We start from the raw sequence: 27,438 nt of genomic DNA, 5'->3' as shown, positions 1-27,438 counted from the left end.
AAGGGGAAAAACCAAAAGATGTGATGCCATTTCGCCTCGCTTAAATTGATGGCAATGGAGACTCTCACAGACTTTTCATTCTCTGACTGCACTCTAATTAAGATACACAAAGAAAAATAAAAGCACTTTTATCTAGTCGTTCAAAAATCCATTTAAGCTGTTACGCTCTATACTACAGACTATGCCAGGAGCAGGAGATACTGCCCTTAGATTTGCAGAGAAGCAGGTCAAAAGCTTAAATACATCATATTGCTTAGCTTCAGTGCATGTATCACTGATATCACAGAAGAAATACCACCAAATTCTGTAACTTTAGATACAGCAGTCACTTATCCAGCTGCTAATTAAATCCCAGTACAACACGACCATCACATTTTTTATTCATGAACAAGACCACAGCAAACTGCATTTTAATAAGCACAATAGTGCTGAAAATGAATGACACCCAAGAGGGCTGTAAAATTTTTTTCTGCAGATCTATTGTAGATCAGTATGTAACCCAGTAACATTAGTGCAGATTTGTGGTCCTAGTTAAAAGTACTGCATATATAAGACTAAATATTCACCTTCAGTGATGTGCGGCAAACAAGGTTCACATTAGCATTCTCCCCAGAGGTGTCGATTGTATATACCTGTATGAAAGTGGTGCTAAACTTGAAGAGGGCATGACATGCATTCAGACACCTCTAGCCAGTGCTGCTGGCAGATAAATGAGTATGAGGAAATTCCATCCTCTTACAGGGAATTTAACCGAGGTAATGAGGGATTGGCAAGTCGCTGTCAAGAACGTGACTAGGCAGGGGATGCTTCATGTTTCACCCAGCATTTTAACCTGAAAAACCCCTAAGGAAACAACTAGCAGGACTTATCTCAGTTATAACCACATGAGGAATGTTTCAGGTGCAACAAACACACTGTCAAAACAGCCAGCTACCTAAGCCAGCTGTTAGCACTATCCCCAGTCTGCACTGAGACAACACAGAGACTAAAAGCAATAAGTGTTACTACCACTTTCTAGCAATGATGCTATAATCTGGGGAAATTCCAGGAAGGATCACGGCATTATCCCATAGAAAGTTCCAGTGGAAAAAACATCTGGAAAAAAATGACAAGGACCATCAATGGCAGTGGGGGGGGTCTACCACAGACTAATGACTATATTTTGAGAAACAAGCTTTGTTGGTCTAATGTAGCCAGTAAGCAGTCTTGTTGCCAGTCCGTGTTGCCAGGTTTTCATGCAAGCTCTCCATCAGCAAAAACGGGATCAGAGGATGTTCAGCTGGCACCATAGCAGGACAAAGAGTAGATCATCCTTACTGTATATGAAGGAGTCAAGTTCTAAAAAGATTAATTTGGCAAACAAGTCATACCGAGAAATGTTTCTTTACACTGATTTAGGGTAGCAGAGTAAACCAGTTCCACAGTTACCTTACTTAGCAAAGGAACCTGTGTTACATTTGATAACATTGGTAAATTTGTGGTTTAAAATGCAGGAAGTTTGCATGGCTATTGGGACTGCACAGGAGAAGTGCAATTTGAATTAATGCAGAAAATATGTTGATGATTAAACCCTCATGATAATTGACATGTTTTCATATTTCAACACTTCTTTCCAGGGTATATGGAAAGATCCTGGACTATATGTACTTTGGCTTGTTTTTCTAAGACAAAAGCTGTCATTTTGGTGAGGAAAATAAACACCACCAGTCAAAAGTTGCAAATCTACCTATCTAAGGTAGGGCCCTGAACCCTCTCTTGGGCAGCTAAGGAAAAGTTATCTTATTTTAAGAAGTGTTTTACATCTGCCTACGAGTCCAATGGGAGGACTGTTAGGAGATGATAACTTTTCAGATAGTTCTGCTTTTGCTTCTTAAATCTGGATTTATGAAGGTAACTTCAGGTACGCTATTGAAAAGCAATGGTGTTCAGGCAGCAATTTGCCTACCAAATACGACTTGCAGAGCTATACTAATTTTCTCACTAAGGCTGATGTACCGGTATTTACACAAATGAAAAGAACATATTAATCTCCTTTCAAAGGCCATGAAAAAGGCTGCTTAACAAGTGGAGGGAAAGAAAAAAATGTAGGGCAAGAAATACAATTTTGAATTTCTGTGAAGATATCACACACAATATAAGTGAGACCAAAAATATTCTCACAATAGAACCTGACATTAAAAAAGATTAAAGGGGAAAAAATCCACACAACCCAATCAAGTTTGTAATGCCTAATTAGCAGAGACCCACCCAGAGATCAACAAAACGCATTCTTTTCATTTTGTAGTACAAAGAAGCTGCATATATTACTTGTATTAAAAAGCCTCTAAAATGAATTTAATTAACGATGAAAGGCTTGATTTTGCCTTTGGGTATATGTAAAAACAGCAGCTGATTTTACAAGATGCACTGTGATGCCTGATTCTGTAGCGAGAGAAGAATTAAAACCTTTAGGTTTCATTGCCTCTCTGGGTTCACAGAATTTTGTGGTCCACAATTTAATTATATTTGACCACAGTCACAAAGCTTGGGTCAGCATGTGAATTCAAATTCACACAGGGGCAACAGACCTGTGTATATTTTGGAATCTGGTTTGCGAGCTATGACTTTAGAGTACCGCTTAGATTTCAGGGAGCACACAAGAGCATTGTCCACTTGCAGGCAAAGCATGGGCAAGCCACATGGCTGAAAGTGAGACACCTGTAAGGAATGTATTACAGATACGTGAAATGCAAAAGGTTGAAGATTAATACACTGATTTGGCCACACAACAATGCATATATCTACTATATAGTGCTCATGTTACAATCATTTAACTGTGAGTAATTCTTCAACTATGTTAATGCTTTTCCACAGTTGTACACACACAGAAGCAAAAAGGAAATAAAAGATTTAAAATGAATGAAATTAGGAGATTCAAAGGAGGTGCTATATATCTGTGGATTATCTCCTCTTGAAATATATATCAGTGACTCTGGAATATCTCCTCTCTTTACCTCCAGCTTGGCTACCAGGGAGTCCTGGCACACACTTCTTTCCCTCCTCTCTTCAGGAGCTCTCCTACAGGCAGTCACATTGGGAGCCTGAGCCTACACACTGTCTGAATCCAACCTGCAGGCTCTTAGCATGCCTTGGGAGCACCTCAGCCAGCAGGTGGGATCTCTCTCCCCTCAGAGACTTTCAACACTTGACTGGGAATGGCCCCAAGCAACAGACCTAACTATGAGGCAGACACTGCTCCAAGGCCAGGGTGGAGTAGGAACCTCCAAGGGTCCCTTCCAGGGCAGCTTTTCCAATGGCTCTGCGTAAGGCATAGTGCCAATCTCACACATGCCTGCCAGCGCTCAGAGCGAGCCACTTGCCTGCATCATATTGCCATGGATGATTCATCCCTCTGGCATATACAAGGGCATAACCTGTCATCTATGAGCATCTCTCAGTAGGTCTTAGCACAGGCACATGAGTGCTGGAGCAAGCCCAGGCCCTCAGCCTTCCTCACAGCTTCCCCAGGATCTGTTTGCACAGATGCAGGCATTAACCAAAGTCGCAAGCGCCCCGTATCTGCAGGCTTGGATGGCTTGAATGCCTCCAGAGGCAGAGCGGCTTCCCCCACCTCTGGACTTCTGGATACGAGTCATGCTACTGTATAGATTCCCTGGACTTGTGTCCTCACCCCTTAGTGTTCAATTCAAGGCCCCTTCTATGACCAACTTACAGACAAAGCCAAGGCATGCCGCTCTCTGCCAGCCTGGGATACGTCACTGAATGCCAGCAAGTCCTATCAGTGCTGGGTGGAGAGTAAAGCTGAGAGCCTTGACTCACACCAGCACTCACCATCCTGGGCTAAAAGGTACCCACAGACAACAGTAAAAGGCTACGCGCAACCTCTGGCAACTCATGCAATAGAACACTTGTGGTCAAGGGAGAGACAGACTGCCCCTGTCAAGAGCCCAAACTTCTACTTTTGTGCCATTCTGTTTTCCTCACTCTAAAACCCTGTTGGAAAAAAAAAAAAAGGCTGTTTCAACCAGCATAGTCATATCCCCCCACAAGCTGGTTCCTAGACATCCTAAAAGAAAATGGGGTCTGGCTTACCGAACAAGCAGCCATGCTTGACTGGCTGCTGACAATAAATCAGGCCCACGTCTGCTTCAGTTTTGGCTTCAGTGACTTCTGGCAGCATTTTGGAATGCCCCTATGCTAGGACAGCAAGGTTGTCCTGAGAGCTGGTCATCCTGACTGGCCATGTCAATAGTCTTCTACCATTAAGGTTTCCCTTTATGGCATGACCTCCTATTGCTATTGAGGAGACTCTGAAGGCTAAATAGTGTAAACAAGCAGAAAATTTAGCTTTGAGGATGATGCCAGAGGCACACGAAACAGAACAGTGCGGATGTAGCCATCAGTTCTACCACAGCAGATGTAATTGTGGACAATCACCATAGCAAATCACTTTGAGAACACACTTCTTTTTAATAACAACTGAGTGGAAAAAATATTGGAAACATGACAGAACACCTTTTCTCTGTTGCTGTTCTTAAATCTGTCCATGTTTTCTTTAACCTTTGATCAAACACCAACTACTATCTGACGAATGTTTTGCTAGTCATTGCACAATGGCTTTTCATACGCATATAATGAAACTCAACATTAATTTCCTCAGGACTAACACAGAAAGTTTCCCTTCTGTGGGAGTGCAACACTGCTCTGTATCAGGAAAGGAGAAAGGATGCTCTTTTGGAGAAAGCATAGTACGAATACTGAGAATATGTGGGCTTTTTAACAGCTTTGCCATAGCTGTCCTGTTTCAGACTGTGAACAGATCATTTAGATCTGCCTCCACAAGAACATTTGATTCCCAGGGCCATTTGCAATTACTATTACAATGCCTTTACTACTCTGCATGTTAGTTTCCCCATCAGAAAAAACAGACTTAACCTTTCACATTTGTTTCAGTGAGGATAATAATTGTCACTGGTTTAGGAAGCCCATGCTGAGAAACTTTCAGCCTGACTGAAGGTACTTCTAGGACTTCTGAAAGGGACTTTCAGACACCTTAGGCAGTATATATGAGAGGTGACCTGTACAGAAGAGTCAACAGTTGTACTGTTTATAAACAATGAAGCCTTTTGAGAGCTTTTAACTAAGAGCTCAGACCTGAATCAAGGCATCAGTTAACAGGATGCATCTACAGTGTACACATGTAGATTTGCATGCATACAGTAATTTGCATGAATTCTTCATTACCAACATACTTATTTTTCTCTGAGAAACTCAGATGGTTAAACAGGTATACTCCACTGTAGCACGGATGGAAAACAATGATAAAGGAGATCACTACAACTTGCCTGTCTAGAGCAGCATGCTTGAAAGCATCTTACCTTGACATGGTGTATCAGGTGCTCAACTTCATTCACTTTATACGTCTCTATTCCTAACTCTTTAGATAACCGCAGGAGACGATTTTGTGTTGGCCCCACGTAAGCTCCTCCAAGGTCCACATATTTAACTTGCTTATTCTAGTTTATCACACACAAAAGGGAAAAAAAAAAAAAAAAGGATTAAAAAAAGGTAAGCCTTTTGTAAATAGCACACAAGTTAAAAGAGCAATCCAGAGGAATTCTTTAAATGAAACACTCAAGAGAGCATTTTGGCCAAGATTCCTCTCCCCATGGAAAACTCCAGTTCTTTGGTAGGGTTCTGGCATGGCGATTACCAAGATATGGTATACCAAGATACTCAGATAATGAGTTCATAACCAGCTTAGCTGGCCTGTTGTTACATTACAGCCTTAACAAACACAAGAGGAAAGAGCCTGACAGGCAAAGAGAGGACAGAGTCAGAGACATCCGTGCGGTTCTTGCCCAGTCAGGCATCTCGCCAATGACTAGCTCAAAACAGACCGTACTAGGAAGTATCACAGGTAAGATTTTCTAATGAGCAGAGTGGGAGGGGGTCTCCCAGGTCAAGGTAGAGCAGAAGGTAGAGGAGTGATGGGAGACATGCTGGTTCTAGTTCCTAGCCACCTCCACCATTACTTTAGTCTACATCACTCCTCACGGAGCTTTTTAGGATTCAGCTCAAGGATTTTCATGGCATGGTTGGCCTTATGGGTATTTTTTCATAGATATTTCTCCAGTGTCTCTCCCCAGGAAATTATTTTGAAACTTAGCTAATCATGTTCTCCTTCCCAAAGGAAAGGACTGATGACTCCAGAGCCTGCAGATCACACGGAAATATTCTGTCCCCACCATTATGCCAGTCTATCCCTACTCTTCCTGGTACAATATCTGGAAATTTCCCACCTGTTAGTGCTCTAGAAATTTTCCCTCAAGTAGGTCCTCTAGCAGGAAAGATAAATAAATACATTTATGTACGCTATTCATATAGTACATGTCTACTATTCATATATCTATACATACACCATACATGTGTATAATTATACATATGCATATACTATAGTATATACTATATGTATGTATATGTAGTATAAATGGGTTTGGAGATAATTACCCTTACAGTGAAAGTTCTTCCACCAACCCTGTCATTGGCTTCCAGCAACACCACATTCAAGCCTGACTCAGTCAGCAGTTTGGCAGCTGAAAGACCTAAAAGATAAAAACAGTTAAAGAATACTTCTGTATATGGACCTCATGGCTTTTGTGACTTGACATGTAAACACTCATAGCTATCTGTCCAAATCCTGAATTCTTCATTCAAACACTTTGCCAGGGGGGCAAGGTGGAATTAAAAAGAAAAACAATAATCATGAAATGACACTGAAGCCACATATTAGAACAGTTTGTGGTCAAATTTTACATGTGCTGAGCACCTTTTGCACCACATGCTCAGCTCTTCTGATGCATAAGCCAGCACTTATAATGACAGTCAGCCAGCCAGGCAGAGAAATTGGGGAGGACAGCCTTCTGTTTTCTAACATCAGCACGCCATCTTTTATAACCCCAACAAAAAAAGGAAGAGGTGAACTTTTATTACAACTGTCCTAAATTTTAAAAGTTTTCCTGAAGCTTGTTGTATGTGTCTGCTTTCCAGCTCGGAATATTTTAAAGTACATTAGCAAAGTTCCCACACAGTCAGGTCACAGGTTTCTTCTTCTGAAGAACACAGGGTCTGACTCAGAAGAGACAGAATGTGCGCTTGTGTGTGGCAAAAAGAAGAAAAAATATGGGTAAGTCTATCCAAAAAAATCGTTTCATTTCTCACTGTCATGGTTTAACTGCTGCAGGCAACTAAGCACCACGCAGCCGCTCGCTCACTCCTCCCCCGACCTGGTCGGAGGGGGAGGAGAATTGGGAAAAAAAGTAAAACTCATGGGTTGAGATAAGAACAGTTTAATAATTGAAATAAAATATTATAATAATAATAATAATAATAATAATAATAATGAAAAGGGAAATAACAAAAAAAAAAAGAGAGAAATAAAACCCAAGAAAGACAAGTGATACACAATGCAATTGCTCACCACTTGCTGACCAATGCCCAGTCAGTCCTCGAGCAGCAAACCACCCCCCTGCCCAACTCCCCCCAGTTTATATAGTGGGCATGATGTCATATGGTATGGAATATCCCTTTGGCTAGTTCGGGTCAGCTGTCCTGGCTGTGCTCCCTTCTTGTGCCCCTCCAGCCTTCTTGCTGGCTGGGCATGAGAAGCTGAGAAACCCTTGACTTGGGATAAGCTCTGCTTAGTAACAACTAAAATATCAGTGTGTTATCAACATTATTCTCATACGAAATGCAAAACACAGCACTGTACCAGCTACTAGGAAGAAAATTAACTCTATCCCAGCTGAAACCAGGACACTCATCCATTCTCTTCACAAATTTTATTTCAATCTTGTAATTCCTGAAGCAGAGACACCAAGAGACAGAACAATGGGAATACAGAAGAGAACATCTCATTTTAGTTCTGATGCCATAAATCCTCATAATTGCAGAGGAAAATATTAGTGTCACACCCTGCAGCAAGTGTGTCAAGCCGCTATAGGAATGAAGGGAACTAGAAAGGGTGCACAACATGGAGGGAATACAGCCTGCAACCTCTCAACTTCTCAAGACCATCTCTGCCTTTTACTTCAGCACACAAACTGAGATTTGTATAAGCTGAGGTTCTTACTTTGGCCACATGTGAGTGAATTTCTAGTGGGATGACAAGAATTATATTCTAGAGGGTTACGTCATCCTCTTGAACCGATAGGATGTATTGAATAAAGTTCAGCATAGGCCAAGCTAGAAGCCACACTCATACATCATAATTTAGCTACCTTTTCTGGCTCTCTGCCTTGTCACCATCAGAAGGCAATCAATTTCCTCTCTGTGTTCTAGTACATGTAGTTTTTGAGGAGTCATCATCGAAACAGATTGTTCCAAGCATAAGGCAGCCATGGAAGAAATGGCAAAAGCACTGGCAGGAAAAACAGATGGCCAAAGCTAGCATGGCAGGACTGAATGAAATGATAATGAAGAAAATATAGCAGCCCTGGATAGGGAAAGAATATTAATGAGAGCTACTAAAGGTGCTACAGGACATCCTGGTCATCAACTAGTGGCTTGGGAGTAGGAGAACCAGGACCTGTTCCCAGCACTGCAGTGAATCTGCTGCACTGTGCTGGTTAAATCACTTTAAGCTCTTTGTTTCCCCATCTGTAAAAAAAGACAGAATGGTGTAGACCTATCTATCTGAAGTATTTGACATTTTCTGAAGAAAAGCAGCAGACATTTCCATTAAAAGATCATACTGTCCTGCTTTTATATCTAGCTTCATGGGCCTATTTATCTTGGATTTTCACATGTTAGTGAGAAAACCAGTAATGACACTGATAAAGGTCTTTCCATAGTTCCTTATTGAGGAAATTATATTGAAAAAAACAGCTGGCTGGATCAGCGTCCTTGACTACACTCACAAATATTTGAAGATACCAAGGAAGAACAAAATACAGAAAACAGTGACGGTATGCAAACCCGGACCACTCCTTCAAACAACTTGCAAAAAGAGATTGGCTCCTGAAGGAAAAATAGGCAACAAAACTCCTAAATAAATATAGCCTACCGGTTAAAGAAAAAAAAAAAAAAGTTGCTCCTCAAAAAAAGACAGTTGGGAGAGGATCAATAGTAGTTAATAATTTAGAGAACGAATACGTAATCCAAAGGCTGTTGTCACTGCAGGTTTCTGTTGGTTTATCATGCTAACAGGTATTGACTAATCAACTAATAATATTCAGTTACCAACACTTATTAAGGAATATGAGTTTTGACTTTCTTTATTAAAATCTAATGAATAAACATTTCAGTACAGCTGGGAACAAAGGCAGTTTATTCCCAAGAGCTGAATAGGCAGAGAAGCTTGTGAAAGGATAGCTCTCTAGACTCAACTGACCTGCAGCCGATTTGTGGTGGTCAGCTCAGATACCACCTCCTTGTTTCTTTACGCACCTTTCATCCACCCTATTGCACCTACCTACTATTTACTCCCTACTGTTTATTTTGGGGCAGGTGCCACAGGAGGGTCAGATGGCACAGTGAAGGGCAAGATTGGGTCTCATAGCACACCCAGTACAGGATAAGGCAAGACTGCTGTCACAGATACCACACTACAGTGCAATATTGACAGTTGGGAACATTGCTATTTTTGGTATCTCACACATTCGGAATCATGGTACTGCCACATCACCCCCCACCCGTTACCTGGAGCTGGACCCAAGACCCCAAATGGGCTCTTGGACTGTTAATGTAACAGCAAGAAGACTGGATGCTGTGGAGGGACAGCTCCCAACCAAAGTGATACAAGGACAGATAAGGGGCCAGGAACAGCAACAAAAACATATTAAAATGGAAATGAATACTAGCACATGAATATTGGGGCACGAGGTTGAGGTTTGCTTCTCAGAAACTAAAAATTGCTGCAGGAAACTCCTACAAACCACTCTTCTGGGCAACAGTCAGAGTGGCGTCTCTGTGCTTAATACTCCAATTGCTGCAAACAGAGCATGCATGAAGCATGTGAAGCAAAGCCTGGAAAAATCTGTCATACATGATGCAAGATCTCCTCTTGAGAAGTTTAACCCTTCACAAGTTTCAAGGTAAGCCTCTGGCTTACCTCTCACTCTCTTGCACATCACTAACAAAAGGCATATCTTTAATATTACCCCCACTCCTCACAAGTGAGGCAAACAGCCACATTCAAATGTAAAGCTCATCCAAAAATGTGACTGATGATGTTATTACTCCCATTTCATTCACAATGTTTTGTCACCCAGTGGTACCTTCCCCTCCTCCCCAGAAGCATTTCAACAGCATCAGATCTGAATTGCAACATAACGGCTTAGCCACTTTTGCCACCACTTTGCAGAGGACAGTAATAATTGGGTTCAGTTTCTATTGCAGGTCAGCTTTCTTCAAGGGGCAACGGAGAGTTGTATCTATATGGCAGAACACATACAGTTAAGCAGCCTCACCTGCAGTTCTGCTCAGAGAATTGATAGGCAGGCAATTAATGCAAACAACAAAGAAGCAAAGATGATAGGTCTTATTTGAAGCCCCAGACTGAAAATACCATTGTGCTTAGAGGATGTTTAACTGGGCAAGCCTTCATCCGTTACCATAGCAACCCCGTACCCAGCCGCAGCCACTCAGAGATACTGGTGAGAGATTGCCTCCCCCAGAATTTTATAATGCAAGTTCAAGCCATGAAAATTGTTTCTCCATCATACAGCACTCTGCATTCAGACAGATCTTACTCAAATGTAATCATGACAATAATTATTTCATCTTCAGGTCCAACTTATTTCTTTCCTGTTTGATATCTCTGTACCTACTAAACATCTTAAATTGCACCATTTGATTAAACAGCTTTATTATATAATCTCACTTCCTAACATTAACAGCTTTCTTTTAATTAAGAGAACAACTAATTCAGGTGGTTTGGTTTTTTTTTAAGAGAAAATCTTAAATTTCTGTGCTAGGGCAGAATCCAAACTCGCATTTGGATTGACAAATGTGACAAGAGTCACATTTTTCATCTGAACCCCATGTATTATGCACTACAACCAAGCCCTACAATCAAACACATCTGGCTATCTAAAAACCATTTTAAAGTAAATTTTTAAAAAAACGATTGAAATTTTGTAACACCAGTCTGATTCTGCCTGGAATCAGCAAATTTACTGAAATATCCTTTTAACCTTAGCATTTCCACAAAAATTTCACCAGAAAGGACATGATTGGAAGTTGGACCTTTGATACGTCTCTAAATAATACTTGTGTCTTCTTCCATTTAGGTTTGGGTTTGGTTTTTTTTTCCATAGGGTACTTCTGTCATTCTCTGGATGGCTAGACAACCAATACACAACAGCAAGCCCATCAGCAAGATTATATTTCTCACTCACGCTACACCCAATTCCCTTGCAGTGTACGAGGGACAGGGCGGGTAATTTGGAGGGGGATGGATTATAAAGCTGTAAATAAAGTTTATTTCTGAAGTCATTCCTGCAGTTCTTGATGTACTTTCTCTATTATTCACTACTTTACCATGTTCCCCCACATTTATTATCTCTCTTCTAAGAACAAAAATAAATAATCTCTTCTCTTATATATGTAATTATAAAAATCATCTAAAAATTCTGAATTTTAATTCATGTAGGGAGCAAAGAAAGAGTCTCTAAGCCACCTACATTCATTTAATAGCTTCAAAGATGGCTGTCAAAAAATTGTTTACTTTATAACCTTAACAATGTCTCTCTCCAACTAAAATTGTAAGCTGAGCAGGAAGAAAGGCTGCCATCATACTTGTGCTGTACTTACTTGCAGGTCTTACTGCAGAACTTGCATGTCTCACACCTGGACTTCCTCAGAATCATGAGATTTGCTGGTATTTCTCCTTCCTCCTCTTTATTTATTTATTTAGACACCAAAGATATGTTTACAAAGTACTGCCCAGGGGAGTTTTAACATTTGTAACAGATGCCAGACACTTGGGCTCTGCATACAAACATGGGCTGTACACATAGATTAGAAACATCCAACACTTAAAAGAGGCAAGGAGCTGATTTCTACCTTTGTTGTGCCTCCACAGCTTGGATATACATGCGGAACAAGCTCTACACCGGCTCGGTTAACTGCTGAGAGCGTCCCCCTTGACACCATGTGTTTGAGCAGGGGCTAACACCTGGTTTTCCCAGCGTATTTGCAGGTGCAGCAGCTGCACTGCAAGTCATCCTCCAGGCAGCCAGCCGAAAACTCAAGCCTGCCTGCATGAGAAGTGGCTGCCGTAACATGCCTTCTAAATAAAGCCCAAACTATGCGTTTCTTGAGGATTTTTTCCTTGCTTTCAACCTGTTCAGCCACATCTAAATCGCTGTCTGCAGATGTCAGGTAACACATGCTCCTTTACCCAGAGCCAGTGGGCAGAGCAGCCTGCAGCACCGGGGTCTGAGCCTGAGCACCTTGATGGGGTCCAGGGCAGTAAACAAGCACAGCACGGGGCTCAGCATGAGGATCTGTCACAAAATGCACCTTGGAAATGGCATAATACTTAGCCTGCACAACAAGCACAGTCCTCTGCCCTGGTGTTGAGAAATTGTGGGATGTAAAAATGTTTCACAAGACTGATAGCAAGAAAAGGAAACACAACATAATTGATTATAGATAAACAAGTAAGAGTTGAGTTCAGGGTCAGTAAGGTAAATGAACTCAAGTATTTCTTAACATAAGTATTCAGAAATATTAGTCAGACCACCTTTGTCCATGGACATTTAACATCTTGAAGCTGTTATTTATGAATCTCAATATTTGTATTCTTCTTGATCTTAAGTCTAAGTCTCATTTTGACCAAAGGGGCCAGGAATTTAAATTTTTTGCTTAATGAAAGTGATGAGTCTCACAAAAATCACGAAACCTGAAATTGCCGTAATGTTTAAGAAAAAACAGCAAGTCCGCCAAAATCTATGAAAAGTTACAGAAGCTGGTATTGCTGTGGGATCACACGGGAAACACAACTTTCCTCACTATTAGAGTCTTCATACAGTAACCCTTGCCTACCATCTCTGATGCTGAGAAATACGTAGAAAACGCATACAGCAAATAAATGAGTTTGGCCAAAACTGCTGCACTGTACCCAGTGAAACAAAATCCATCTGTCTTAACACTGCAGAAGAACTTTTGAGGAGAACCCCTTTGTTAGTGGTCAACACAGTTGCAGTGTTTGATCTAGGGCAACAGGAAGAAATAAAGAGGAATATGCCCCAAGAAGTTGAGGTAAATTGTTGAGGAAGCAGAAAAACACTCCTTTGACCAGGAATACCCTCTGGGTACATTCCTAGCGTCTAAAAATTAGATCAGTTAATGGAAGAATCCCGTTTGCTGTTGCTTAGACCTAATTACTCTAAACTTCAAATAAAACCCCTCCTTGCTTATACTCAGAGTTCTCTGACCTCCTTTTAAGGTATGTCACAAAAACATCCTGTTATTTCAGTGCCATTAGCATAATACAGTTCGCATGCTACTGCGATACTGAAGGGACGGAGGGCAGAACCAGAGAAAAGGCATGTTCTTATCCGCAGCTAAGCAGCCATTTTGCACCACTGGGTTTTCTCCTTCCAGCCTTCCACAGTTTCTTTATTGCATTACTGTGTTAGAAACTGCAATTTAATAGCATTGTTTTTGTTTGTGTTGACTGCTCTAATGAACACAATCCGATTACTGCTCTGCCACTAAGAGATTGAACCTGGCGCTGGTCACCTTTACCTCTGTCACTCATCATTAGCCAGCTAAAATGTTTTAATTGAAATAATGGCTTGAGACAATAATGCCTGTAAGGCATTATAGATAAGGATTGTAAGCAAAATAAAAAACAAAACAACAAAAAAACAAAACCAACATTGGCCCAGGGTCTGGGTGAGTTAGGGTGATACAGGCATTTTTTGTAACTTTCCTCACATTATAGAAAGGTCAAGGGATTTTGCTCTTGTAAAGAATACTACCCCTTTATAAATTCAAGGGACATGCTCAGAATTGTAACGGGAGCACTACAACAGAGACAGCTAAGATCACACTGCCTGAAACTCAGTTCACATCAGGCTGGCACACTGCTATCAAAATTGGTGAGCATAAACAGTCAGTTTTCCTGCTTCATTGCTTTCTTAGTCCTCTGCAAGACAAGGTACACGCATCCACATTGCTCCAAGAGTTGTCTAGGTGACAATACTTCTGAAAAGCAAAGGGCTACAAGGAGAACAAGATACTGTAACCTGACAATACCTTTTATAAACTTAGCCCCTCACCTACATCCACATGCTTTCACAGTGAAGATAACATTTTAACTTCTCTAATTTGGGCCACCTTTACAAAAGTACTTTAGATACCTGACTCAGTCTCATGGAAGAAAGATACAAAAATTATAGCTCAGAACCTAAAAACATGGTAGAGCTGTGTCTCTGTAAATTGTCACTTGGTTATTCTCAACGCCTTACCTTCATGTGCTGAACAGTACAGTGAAAGTATCAAAGCAACTCTTTTTTGATGCAAGCATTTTGACCATGGGGGGAGATACACTCTCTCTTCCTAAGTTGTATCACTGTGCGGCAATGAATGCCATTAAAATGAATATCACTCACCTACAACATTAGATAACTTAAAAAATAATAAAATAATAAAATTACAGTTTCCAAAACCCCAAGGAGCAGAAAAAGACATTATCAACCTGCCTATTTGCTTAAAATGTACATTTACTTAAAATATTTGTACAAAGAACATAACATGTCTGCCTAGGATACTGCACTCTATGAGCAAATATAATTTATTTCTGTTAGCATTTCATTGTCTAGCCGAGGCAGTGAGTTTTTCTGTCTGAGCACTGGTTCTGTAACCTCATCACTGAGGTCAGTACGAGCGTCCCTACGAGTTAATGAGACTTTACATGAGCATAAACTCTAGTCCCAACTTTCTGTGACCTCTTCTCCCTGGCAGTGCTCCTAGACGATTCATCCATGGCCCTGGAAGCAGTATTTATTAAGCAGAGTTCTTAAAAACAACATTAAAAACATTCAGTCTACATTTGTCCCAGGCATTGCACCCGGTTAAGTGATACACAGCCTGTCCAGTTATAAGTGAGATGAGCAAACTGGTAGTGCCTTAAGCTCAAGCCCTGCCAAACACAGCATGAAGACAGCTTGTCACATTTGGATGGAAACCCAGTGCCTTCAGTGTGGTGGTGCCCAGGCTCCAGCACTGAAGCCACAGCTGTTCTGCCCTTGCCCAGGGCTTCCGTTTAGTTTCCATTGCATTTTTACATTTGAAGTTTCCAACGAAACTTTAGATTGACAAAACTGGACACTCCAGCATTTCAGAGGATGAGTATTTGTAGTATCAATCATTTACTCAGTAGTCTGTTCATTTCATTGTCACCTCTTACACATGGAGTGGTACACCCATTCAATGCCCACCTCACACTTCAAAAGGAAGAATCAGAAATCTGTTTCTAGGCTCCAGTCAGGTAAAAAAGAGTCCCAAACACATTCTGCATGTCCTTGTTATGGCCCCAGGATATAACAAAGAGTTAAAGTTAATTGCAGCATTATTATTATTATTATTATTATTATTATTATTATTATTATTATTATTATTATTATTATCTGTACTGCAGTATTATCTCACACTCTCAATTCCAGGATCTCCTTTGGCTTAGGTCATCCCTTTCTGCTAGTTTACAACCTAGGCTGCCTCAAAACACAACAGACAGAGGGAAGAAACAAAGGAGACAGAGAACTAAAAGACAAGATAGCACTACAACAAACATACCGTAGCATTGGAACAAACAACGCTGAGCACAATGAACTGGCTGAGACACTATACGGGTAGTTTACTAAAAGCATCCTTTCAGGCATTACTATTATGAAGAGATATACAAGCAAATAAAATGCCAGCCAGATTTACTCTGCAGAAGAGTTTTGCCTTCCATACACAGCAATGAGGGAAAAAAAAGACTAAGTTACGTCTAGCAAATTTTGCAAAATTATGCAACAGTTGCCTCAGAAGAGAAATGCTTATCTGTTTTGCCAACTCTTGCATGTTCTCAAGCATAGAATTCACTTTTTTTTTAGTCCCCTGAGAAAAGTAAATGCTCAAAATACATGATCAAATAAAAGATGTGAACTTAAAAAATAAACAGAGGCTATCATTCTCATATCTTGACAATAAAGAGTAACATGTAATTTCCCAGATTTCTCAGTATCTTGGTGACTCACAGGCATCCATCTAGAGAAGGTCACTTCTCACGGCAGCTAGCAAAACCCCCAGCAAAGTCCCCATGCCCTCATTCCATGGCTATCCATTTTGTGTCATGTTTTCCTTGATCTTCCGCTAACTATTTTCACCCCGTTGCACCTAATAATTATGGATTTATATTGAACATATCTTGGTGTCACTTTCAAATATCCACCAAGCCATGCCCCAGTGACTCTCTGGAAACTCCTATCATCATCATAGCACACGTATACAAGTTGGTAAGTGTACACACACATGCACACACAGGCTAGATACTACTAGGGTGTAAAGCTTACAAGGATTTGTGAACATTCTGGCTAGACACTACTAGGTTCTAAAGCTTACAAGGATTTGTGAACATTCTATCTATCTGAACAACTGAAAAATGAAGATGAACCCCCTCACTTTCCAGCATCCTGTATAATCACTTCACATGCCAGGCAGCTCTTTGATATCCCAAAAAGACCATTTCTTGATGGCCAGCTCAGGCTGAACGATTCCCTGGCTGAGATACCAAAGACTGAGTACATACACATCATCAAGAGAAGTCCAAAAGGGAACTACTGAATGAGAAGACTTTCAAGTGACTGTCTTCCCTCCATCTCTAAGTGCAGGAAGGAGAAAGTTTGAGCCAAACAGCTCATAAAACCATCAGTGTTATGAAAGAAAAAATGCTACCGTTAGATTTGTATCATTCTGATATAATGCATGAGGGAAAAAAGTGAAGGAAGTATAGAGGAAAAGAGAAGTATCTAAGGTGTAAAATAAAAGAATTTACACTCTTTCCTTTCTTCATTTGTGCTCACTATTTAGCATAACTCAATGATTCAGCCTCCGGCCAAGTGTCATAGTTTAATCCCAGCCAGCAACTAAGCACCATGCAGCCGCTCGCTCACTTCCCCCCCCCCCGCCTCCAAGTGGGATGGGGCACAGAAGGAAAAAAAGTAAACTCGTGGATTGAGATAAAGACAGTTTAATAGGACAGAAAGGAAGAAAATAATAATAATGATAATAAAATGATAATAATAAAACAATTGGAATATACAAAACAAGTGATACACAATGCAATTGCTCACCACTCACCAAATAATGCCCAGTTAGTCCCAGAGCAGCAATCTGCTCCCCCCTGGCCAACTCCCCCCAGTTTATATACTGGGCATAACGTCTTATGGTATGGAATATATCTTTGGCCAGTTTGGGTCAACTGCCCTGGCTGTGTCCCCTCCCAACTTCTTGTGTCCCTCCAGCTTCCTTGCTGGCTGGGCATGAGAAACTGAAAAAATCCTTGACTTAGTATAAATACTACTTAGCAACAACTAAAAACATCAGTGTGTTATCAACACTATTCTCATACTAAATGCAAAACATAACACTATACCAGCTACTAGAAAGAAAATTAACTCTATCCCAGCTGAAACCAGGACACCAAGCTAGCCTCATTAAAAAATCAACTCATATTGGAACAAAACAGGTGCCCTGCTCCAGTATTTAGTGCATTCAAACACAGATCTATCACTCAAGCAAACAGAATGCAAGTTTAGATGCAAGCTATCCAGGTAATCACAACGCTTAGTATGAACCAGCTGTTTGACCCGCTGTTGCCACGTGCAGTCAACCAAATAGACTGCATTCAATGTTTTATATACAAATTATACCATCAAGATAAAGACAAGCTGGCTGGGAGGCAGGAGGCTACAAAGGCATCTTTACTCCCTACCCTGCTCACTCCCAGCTGAGTTATATGGTGGAAACTGAAAAATGTGATGAAGTTGAATAGTACAAAGTAATATTTGTAAGATAAACAGCTTTCAAATTAATTAAAACTTCATGGAACTCTTTAACCACCTGAAATATGAAGTGCCAAACAGTGGTCACCACCATAACCTAATGCTTGTAACTGCAAGATGCCAGGGGCTCTAATGAACCACAGCCACTCTTCAGTGTTAAGTCAGTGTTAAAAATTAGCACATCTATGATGTACTTTGCCATATACACCAGCTACCAGAAGTAGCTCACAAGGTCTCAAACTTTCTAGACTGAACTACCCTTTCTTCCAGGGATGGTCTGCACTTTGTGTTCCCCTATCCTGTCCCCTGCACTCCCTTCTTCTACACAAAAAAACACAGACCCCCTACAAAAATCCTGATGCCCATCATTTCCTTGAGCAGCTCCCTGCTCTTCATCCATGGCTGCTACTGCTCCTGATGGTATCAAGAGCCCATCCCTCCTTACACTAAGTCCATGGCAGCTGAGTCCCGTGGAACTCTGGGTGGTGTGGGGACAGCAGCCCCACATACTTGCTAGGGAGGTGGGAACATCTGTCTGGCAATGGGAGCAGCACAAAGAAGGACAGGGGAGAGAAAAATTGATGGGAGAGAAGAAAAAGATGGGTTGAATTCCCTTGGGCAGCTTTGTCCCTGAAAATATTTCACTCTCTTTCTCCTTAGAAGCCCATTCTTCCCATAAATATTATCACTGTTTCTTGACTAAGTCAACGCAACTCCTCTGTGGCTTGACAGGCACTTTCCAGCATCTCCTTTTTTGCTAACTTACCCAGAACTCAGGGTCTCCACAACTGAGATATTGATGCCCATTCCTCTTTCTGTTCCCTTACAGCAATCTGGCCCCAAATACTGGTCATAACAATGGTTTGTGGAGCAAATACAGTTTCTAAGGGACTTCACACAGACATTACTTTTAAGCAAGCTGTTTGAACAGAAAATTGACAGGACAGAAAAGGTTGTGCAAAATACAAGTGCATGGGTGGGCTATTTAAAAGACTGCTAGACATTCATGGTTTAAATACCAATGTGCTGCAGAGCACTCTCATTGACCGCTGAAATCAGAAAAAAACCCAAAACTTTAAACAATTATCATACAACGTTACAAAATTATAAACCTTAGACACAAATCAGTCCATAAGGAAATAAAGCTAGTCAATTAGACAAATGATCACATTTTGACAAACCATCTCACAAGGCAGCAAGAACCTTAATATCTGACATAAGTTTACAAGGATGAAATAGGTTATCAGCCCAGAAGGAAAAACATGTTAAGTTAAAAAATGGCTATATAAAAATTAAATTATTGAAACTGCAATGAGATGAATGGAATTTCCTCAAGGAACTCAAGCCCAGCTGAAGCTCTGGAGTCCTCAGCACAGGAAAGACATGGACCTATTGGAGCAGGTCCAGAGGAGAGCCACAAAAACCACCAGAGGGATGGAACTCCTCTCCTATAAAGAAAAGCCAGCCTGGAGGAGAGAATACTCCAGGGAGACCTTATTGCAGCCTTTCAGTACTTAAAGGGGGCTTATATGAAAGACAGGGACAAACTTTTTAGCAGGGCCTGTAGCGATAGGACAAGGGATAACAGTTTTAAACTAAAAGAGGCTAGATTTAGACTAGATACAAGGAAGAAATATTTTACAATGAGGGTGGTGAAACACTGGAACAGGTTGCCCAGAGAGGTGGTAGATGCCCCATCCCTGTAAAGGTTCAAGGTCAGATAGGATGGGGCTCTGAGCAACCTGGTCTAGTTGAAGATGTCCCTGCTCATTGCAGGGGGGGTTGGCACTATGTGACCTTTAAAGGTCCCTTCCAACCCAAACCATTCCATGACTCTACGATTCTATAATTCTATGAATGATGACTGATTTCAGAAACATAACTGAGAGCTTTGTAAATGCATCCAGACCCATCCTCTGTAAAGGAAAGTCTTCAATCCACTATGGCATTGCTCAGCAAACTTTTATAACCATACTGAACTTCACCATTGTATCAGTGCACTCTGTGAAGTAGCTTCTACAGAACCGAGACAAAACACAAAGGCAAGCGACTCCTGTTCTGGGAAGCAGCAGTGAGACAATATAGCTTTTTATCTTTAAATAACAGAACTACTTAACTACAGTTGTCAGTTGTGCTATAGAGAAAGAAACTGCACCAGTGGGCAATGTGCCAAAATTACCCAGATTGTTTACATACAGAATAGTAACCTCTGAAGAAGAAAAGCCTTCTCAATTGACTAAATTATGCATAAGACCTAATTCATTGTCATTAGCTGCTGTGTAAAATATGTAAATATAGAACGAACTCTCTGCTGGTTTATGATACTACAAGCAGCGCTCAAAGTTTACCTCTGGGACTATCAGAGCTATGTAAGCCTGCATTGCTCAGGCTGCCTACTTAGCCAATACACACATGCCTACTCAGCTTTTTGCCACAGTTCTCCACCTTTTGATACAACTACCTCCACTCAGCAGTTGTCATTAAGTCCTCGCATACTCCTGAGATCACGTTAGACAGCCTGAACACTCCCAGGGTGGAGGCAGAGCAGTGGGCTGCTCCTCATAGCCTCCGGGACTGCAGGCACCAGCGTTTGACCCAGACTCTTATCACTGTGGCGACTGACATCTTGCTGTTTGCTGGAGACTGATAGAATGGTCACTCACTACAGGGGGCTAAGCATGCTGAATCATGCGTCTTTAAAATTACTCCTGTCCTTGATGGTGCCAAGGAGTAAAACGAGCAAATCAAAATTCACGAGTACACAGAATGTGATCTTTTGGCAACCTCTTGATGCTACAAGAAAATTAAAGAAAGAAAAAAAGTAGGTAAGGAGAAGACAGAGGGTGGAGACAGAGGATGCAGGTGCACATCTGTGGTCAGGATGACCAAGTAAATTACTTTTGACTGTGTCTTCATGGAAAAAGAGCACAAATTGAAATACTTGCTCTTTCCATGTTACCACCTTTGATCTGCAAAACGAGAAGTATCCCAAGACAGCAAGTTTGCAGTGTCTATGTTAGCAAATAGTGCAGAACAGCAGAAGATCTGCAGAGTAAAACAGTTGTATCCCGAATACCCAGCATCCATACTATATACATGAAAGGGGCTTTATTTCAGACTAGCTCTTGTGTGGTCCTACAGGCTGAACATCCCATTAGGGGTTGGAGCTCAAAAGGTGAGCTCCTAGACCATGTCTTCCTATTTGGTCTCCTGCAAAAAGGAATCCAATGCATATGCTCTGAGCCTGCTCTGTGGTGTACACCATACAGCAGTAAGCAGGGTCAATCAGGAGGTTTGCTCGAGGTACACACTTGATCCAAACCAATACACTAATGCAGATGAATACCTACCACCACCTGCAGTGTGATAAGGTTCTAGCCAAGTGCTAGACTAGACTCTGACAAATCTAACAAACTCAAAGCACCACTGCAGGTGCTTGTCCAAGTAAACAATGCACTCAACTTTCTTGCGAAGAACGTTCAGCCTCTCCTGTGTCTAACCTTGTTTGTAAAAAAAATACACAATTCAGCAGTACATATAAGAAAATCCTGTGGACTTTGCAGTTTGTAACCCCAACATCAACTGCTACACGCAAACTTGGGTTCTTCACTGGTTATTTCCATAACAGCTACCCAGGAGTCCCTTGCCCAAAGTTTTGCCATCCTAACTCAACTTTTTTGCCCCTTCCAGGGTGGTTTTCACCTTTTGCTGAACAGACTGAATTAACTTTCCCTAATACCACCCTTTCATAACGGTTAAATAAGCTAACGGAAAAGCTTTCCTTAATGATGCATTGCTTTGAGCCTTGGGAGATGAGATGGCTCCTGCAGGTAGTCTGGAAAGCTTCTTATCAATTAGGAGGTATCACTCAGTGAATTACAATTGCTGTCCCTGCTGCCTAGGCTACCAAACTATTTCACAACATTACAAAGCTGCTTTCTGTCCTGTTTACTGTGTATTGCCAAGTTTTTTTGTGAAAAATCTGGAAGTCAAATGGCAGGCTCCACCTAGCTGCCTCATACTCCTTTGCAGTAGCCATGAGAGTAGCTGAATATAAAAGGAAGAACCCCCTGATGGCAGATACAGAGACAGACAACTGAAAATATGAACGAAGAGCTTCATCATGTCAAATGACAGGGAAATGTCCTGGATCCCCATTGCCCGAGGGCATCCTGGAAAGGGTGGTATCCCTCAGAGAGAGTCACAGTCCTCCCACGTATGGATCCATTCAATTTCATCGTGTACAGCTATTTCATCCATGCCTGTGTTTCGTTTTGGTCTGGGGTTTTTTACTCTTCAAATGGGCATCTAGTATAGGACTGCTAGACTAGTAATGTTCTCCAAAAATAGTGTCTCATTTGGCAAACTATCTTTTCAAAGGAGGAGTATTATGACACTGTAAGTTACTACCACAGAGCAAAAAGAAACAAGTAACTAGTGGAGGTTATGCATCTCATGTATGCTTTTCTTACTACATGTCCCGGTTTTGTTTTGAAAAACAATTTTGCTCTCTGCTTCAGTCTATTTTAAAACAGATTGAACACCTTCAGATAATAACCCCCAAAACACCTGATTTGGGGGTGTCTGGGTTTTGGGGTTGGGTTTTTTTTGAGTAATTTGAAATTGGCCCACAGATGCAGTGAGAGCTATTGTAATTATACAGCATATTAGATCATCATACAAATACAAAGCAAGGCTTAAGAAGGAGAGTACAGAGCACAGTAGTATCGCAGTAACACAAGAATAGGTATCTAAATATTTTAAAAATCTAACATGTCAACAGAAATATTTTATCTTACAGTAGATTTTGGTTCTACACTTACAGGAACATGACAGGTTGCTTGTGAACAGGAAAACAGTAAGCATACTCCAAATAACATTCACCATAATTAAGAAAAGGCTTCACCTTTCAGGGAAGAAAAAAAAAAATCAACTCACCTCACTTTGATTGTAAAATCTGTGCACCAGAAATTTAAGAGAAGCATTTTCTTAAGTAGGACTAGCATAACATTAGGATAAAATCTGATAACTTTTTTTGAAAACAAAAAAATGGAAAGAGGTCCGCATGGCAAAAGCAGAGACAGGAAGGCACTTCTGAAAACACGTGGAGGAAGTTTTTACACAAAACCTCTGAACAGATTCCAAGATTTGATTTTAAGAAAACTTCTGTCATCGGTGTCTTAAGAAGATAAGCAAGTTTGATGACACAACCTCATAGTTTTCTCATAGTCATTTCCATCCTTGTGCTTGAGGAGCCCTTCAAAGAAAAAGAGATGGCTCTGAGCAAACAGAAGAACCTGTCACGACACAAGTTCCAGCTCTGTGAGGACTTTTTATGTTTCTGATCTAAATATTATTTAGTACCAGGCATACTACATACAGTGTGTGGCTAAGCGTTTTCATATATGCATTTTTAAGTTGGGAAGTTTTCTTTTAAAATTTCCTTTTTTAATATTCCTTTTTAATCTACACCATTCACAAAAATTTCAAGGACTTCAGCAGAAGTTTTACCCATAAACCAGAATCTAGTCCTTAGTAAATCCTCCTGTTCTTCAAAGGTCTTCGCTGTCATCAACTGTATTGAGATGATCTGAAATCTTCAGAGAAGCCACAGACCATTTTTTTAAGACTTGAAAGAAATTAATGAAGACTAATTTTGAGTAGATTTTCATTACATAACACTTAAATTAGCCAGTTCTTTAGTTTTATTCTTTTCTTGTCAACAAACGTGTAATAAAGGATACTGAAAATGATTCAGCAAAGAAAGTGGTATCTTCAGATAAAACATCAGCCCTTTGGAGAAGAACAGTGACTGTCAGGGTTCTGAAGGCCTCTGCACTGCTATTCCATTATCAGGTTTTTTACTCTTTAAATTTTAGACCCTGTTAATTAAATGTGGATAAAAAGATGGGCAGAACTGCTGCCCAAAAGGGTCAGAGCACTGGAAATGGACAGCTTGCATTAACCTAAATAAATAAATAGAAAAGAGATAGCTGAGTAGCATCTCTGTAACACGTTTGCTCGCATCCTTACATCGGCACAGCAACTCCTTGTTTCTTCTGTGATTACCTGCTTTGCTTATGGCTGTAGCAGCTAACTCAAGCACATGTGAAGGTTACAAGAGCTTTCTGCTGTTTTACAGCTGTGTACCGACTGATGCCTTCCTCACCTAAAGGCAGTAACAGTAGAGTCTCAGTCAGCTGTGCCTCAGGCAGCTCAAAACCAGTGACTTTCTGAAGGAATGCACATCAAATCTGGAGGAATAACAAACCTGGTCTCCAAGGAGTGACTATTTTAAAAATCATATACTTCATTCTTCAGTAGACAGGAGAAGAGATCTCTGCAGCAGTTTGGCACATCAGTAGGAGTTTTCAATCAGAGCAAGGAGATACAAAACCATAGTTCCATCACCTGGCTGCAAGGTCAATGATTTACAGAGAAGTGTGTGGGCAGAAGACAGAGCTGAATCAGGAGTGGTACATAGTAGATGAAGGAAAGTGACTGAAAAGAGGTGCTTAGTCATTAGTAATTTTTGTGCACGTGTATTTTTCCAGCCTCTGTGTGAGGACAGGAGAAAAGTTACTACAGCATGAAACCAGAGTGCTTTGGTGAAGATTTGGTGTAAGAGGAAGCAAGTAGAAAACTGGTTCCTTACACCCCCCCGCCACTTGCTGCTGTCTGCAGGTAGCAAAGAGCGATGTACACAATTTAACATGGCATAGCACTGCTTCTCTGTTCTGACTGCTCTTTCACAAAAAGATATGGATATGTGGGCTGTGCAGACCTGCCATGAAAATATTTCCATGGCAACCATGAAAAACAAGGGTATATTAAAAGCTGTTACACTAACTCTTTCACTCCAACTCATTCAACAGAGGGAACCTGTAGCACTACTGCTGTATAAAAACAGGCCACTGGAAATGTTTTAGTTTAGAAGGCGTGAACAGGTAGTTACCACTGGTTAATTTTCTGTAATCAGCTTTCACAGTGAAACATGGTGTAAGTTAAAAATTAGACATAACACTGCGTTCAGAATCAACTGTGGTTTATAGAAAAACAATGGTTAATTTTTGCTAATCGCGTAAACATAACTGAAACATTCAATAATTATAAAGCAGTTTGTTATCAGAAAATCATCCTTAGGAAACAATGCCAATGATTTTGTTCACTGGATTTTGGATATCATTCAAATTGCACGCTGCACATCTTAATATAATGGTTAAACAGATATCTAGAATTATATATAAATAAATAGTAGAAATTAAAAGCCGTGTTAAAAAGGATTATTAAAATCATGGTTTGTAACACATGTCGAGTAATTTGTTTGCAGTTTGGCAAGAGATACTACTTGGATCTGTGGACGTATGCATACTCATTATGCACTGAGGAGATTAACATACAGCACAGGAGCTATCACACTGCATACCTCCCAACGCTAACAGGCCAAAAAGCAACTGTTTGATATGTCAAAGGCACAGGAAAAAAAAAAAAAAAAAATCTCCTGCACATACACAATTTATTTGGCACAAGTATCTCAGAACAAAATGCACTAGAGAGAGATTTACTCTGGGCTGGCACAGAGGTCTTCTAGCCAGGATTAGGTTAAAACCAGCAGATTGCCATTCAGTGCAAGAAGGCTTCCAGGCCTGCTGCCCATTTCTGCCAGACTGCTCATGCTCTCAAATCCATAGCTGTGCTGAATGAGGAACTAGAAATTTACTATCAGCAGACTTCAGGCATTTTTCCTTTATGCTTCTACCTGCTCTAAACAGAAGGCACCCCAAGATTTAAATTAGTTGTGTGTGACCGAGGGCTTCTGCGTACACCCCTGGACTCGGTGCAGAGTGCGTATAGCCTCATCTGCCCAAAACTTCCAGGGGCTCCAGTAAGAGTTACGCAGGTTCAGAGGATGCTGGGGCTGGAGAGTGGAAGAACCAGAAAAATATAATAATAATAATTAATAACAAATAATGAAATTAAAGAATAATAAAATACTGCCCGCACCATGCGGCATTCAGCCTGAATTACGGGGACTCTACTCAGCCAGCTTTACCGAGCCGGTCGGGATGCGCTCGCACCTCGGGCTTCCCGGAGGAGACCCGCTCAGGCCGAGGAGGAGGCGACCACCAGCGCAGCTTCTCCCCCGCCGCCGCCGCCGCGATGCTCCGTCCGCCGGGCCGGCACCGCCGCCTCCCCCCGGCCGGGCGGGCCAGCGGCTGTACGGGGCCCCCGGTGGGCGACGGCGCCCAAGCAAGCTGCGCCCCGGCTGCCGCCGCTCCGCCCGGCCGCCCGGGCTCGGCGCCTCAGGGGCTGACAGGACACCCCCCCCGCCGCCGCCCCGGGCCGCCGGACTCACCTGAGATGCCGCCCCCGACCACGACCACGTCGTATCGCTCGGCCATGGCGCTGCCCCGGCACCGGCCGCCCGCTCCCTCCCGCGGCGGCTCCTGCCCGGCTCTGGCGTCCCCCAGGCGGACCCCGCCTCAGCCCGCCCCGCCGATGGGCGCCGCCTCCCGCCGCCCCCTGCGAGGCCGAGGGCTGGCGGCGGGGCGCCATGCCGCGCACCGGGGGCTGTGCCGGGGCCGGCCCGGTGAGGGCGGCCTGCAGGGCCCCGCGGGGCCGCAGGCCCGCCCGGGGTGGGGGGCGAACAGGGCTCCCGCTGAGGGGCCGCTGACCCTCCGGGTGATGGCCGACGGACACCTCGCGTCGGCCTCGCACACCCGCAGCCAGAGCCGTGCGCGTCGCTGGTTTCTCTGCCACCTCCCAGAAGGTTCGGGGAGAGAGCGTGGCCCCCGAAGCACAGCAGCCCTCTGCTCTCCAAAGGCCACAGAAATGTTGGCGTCTACTTCTGCACCCTCTGCGGCCGCCCCCCGGGGCCGCCAGAGGGGACCCGTGGCTGCCGCAGCTGGCGGCGTGGATTCTGGAAGACCAGTTAGTGCTTTCCTTGAGAGTGCCTCAAAATGAGCAGCACCTTGTGCCAACCGCAGTTTGTGCCGTGCGACGGCGGCATCCGTCGATGTGCCTGGAGCTCCTGGACAAACTCAAACGCAAAAAGGAAGCTTACAGAGGGTGGAAGCAAAGGGCAGGTAGCCGGGGAGGAATACAGAGAAATTGTCCAAGCAGCGAGGGATCAGGTTAGGAAGGCCAAAGCCCTGATAGAATTAAATCTGGCCAGAGACTTCAAGGGCAACAAGAAAAGCTTCTATAGGTACATCAGTGATAAAAGGAAGACTAGGGAAAATGTGGGCCCTCTCCGGAAGGAAACGGGAGGCATGGTTACCTGGGACATGGAGAAGGCTGAGGTACTCAATGACTTTTTTGCCTCAGTCTTCACTGGCAAGTGCTCCAGCCACACTGCCCAAGTCGCAGAAGGCAAAGG

General features: G+C 42.2%; 1 protein-coding gene across 1 annotated transcript in view; it reads right to left on the bottom strand.

Annotated features, from left to right (window-relative positions):
- Positions 1-26,536, bottom strand: part of LOC115343933 (amine oxidase [flavin-containing] B-like) — a 55,177-nt gene extending 28,641 nt beyond the window's left edge. The window contains exons 1-3 of the mRNA XM_030020521.2: positions 26,416-26,536; positions 6,511-6,605; positions 5,379-5,516 (exon numbers count right to left, since the gene is read on the bottom strand). Of these exons, the coding sequence (XP_029876381.1) occupies positions 5,379-5,516; positions 6,511-6,605; positions 26,416-26,461 (279 nt within the window). The 5' untranslated portion in view covers positions 26,462-26,536. The remainder of the gene's footprint in view (positions 1-5,378; positions 5,517-6,510; positions 6,606-26,415) is intronic.
- Between the last annotated feature and the right edge of the window lie 902 nt (positions 26,537-27,438).

The sequence above is a fragment of the Aquila chrysaetos genome, chromosome 7, assembly GCF_900496995.4.
Source record: "Aquila chrysaetos chrysaetos chromosome 7, bAquChr1.4, whole genome shotgun sequence".
Classification (NCBI taxonomy): domain Eukaryota; kingdom Metazoa; phylum Chordata; class Aves; order Accipitriformes; family Accipitridae; genus Aquila; species Aquila chrysaetos.
Note: the sequence above shows the minus strand (reverse complement) of the source record. Positions and strands in the feature narration are given on the sequence as shown.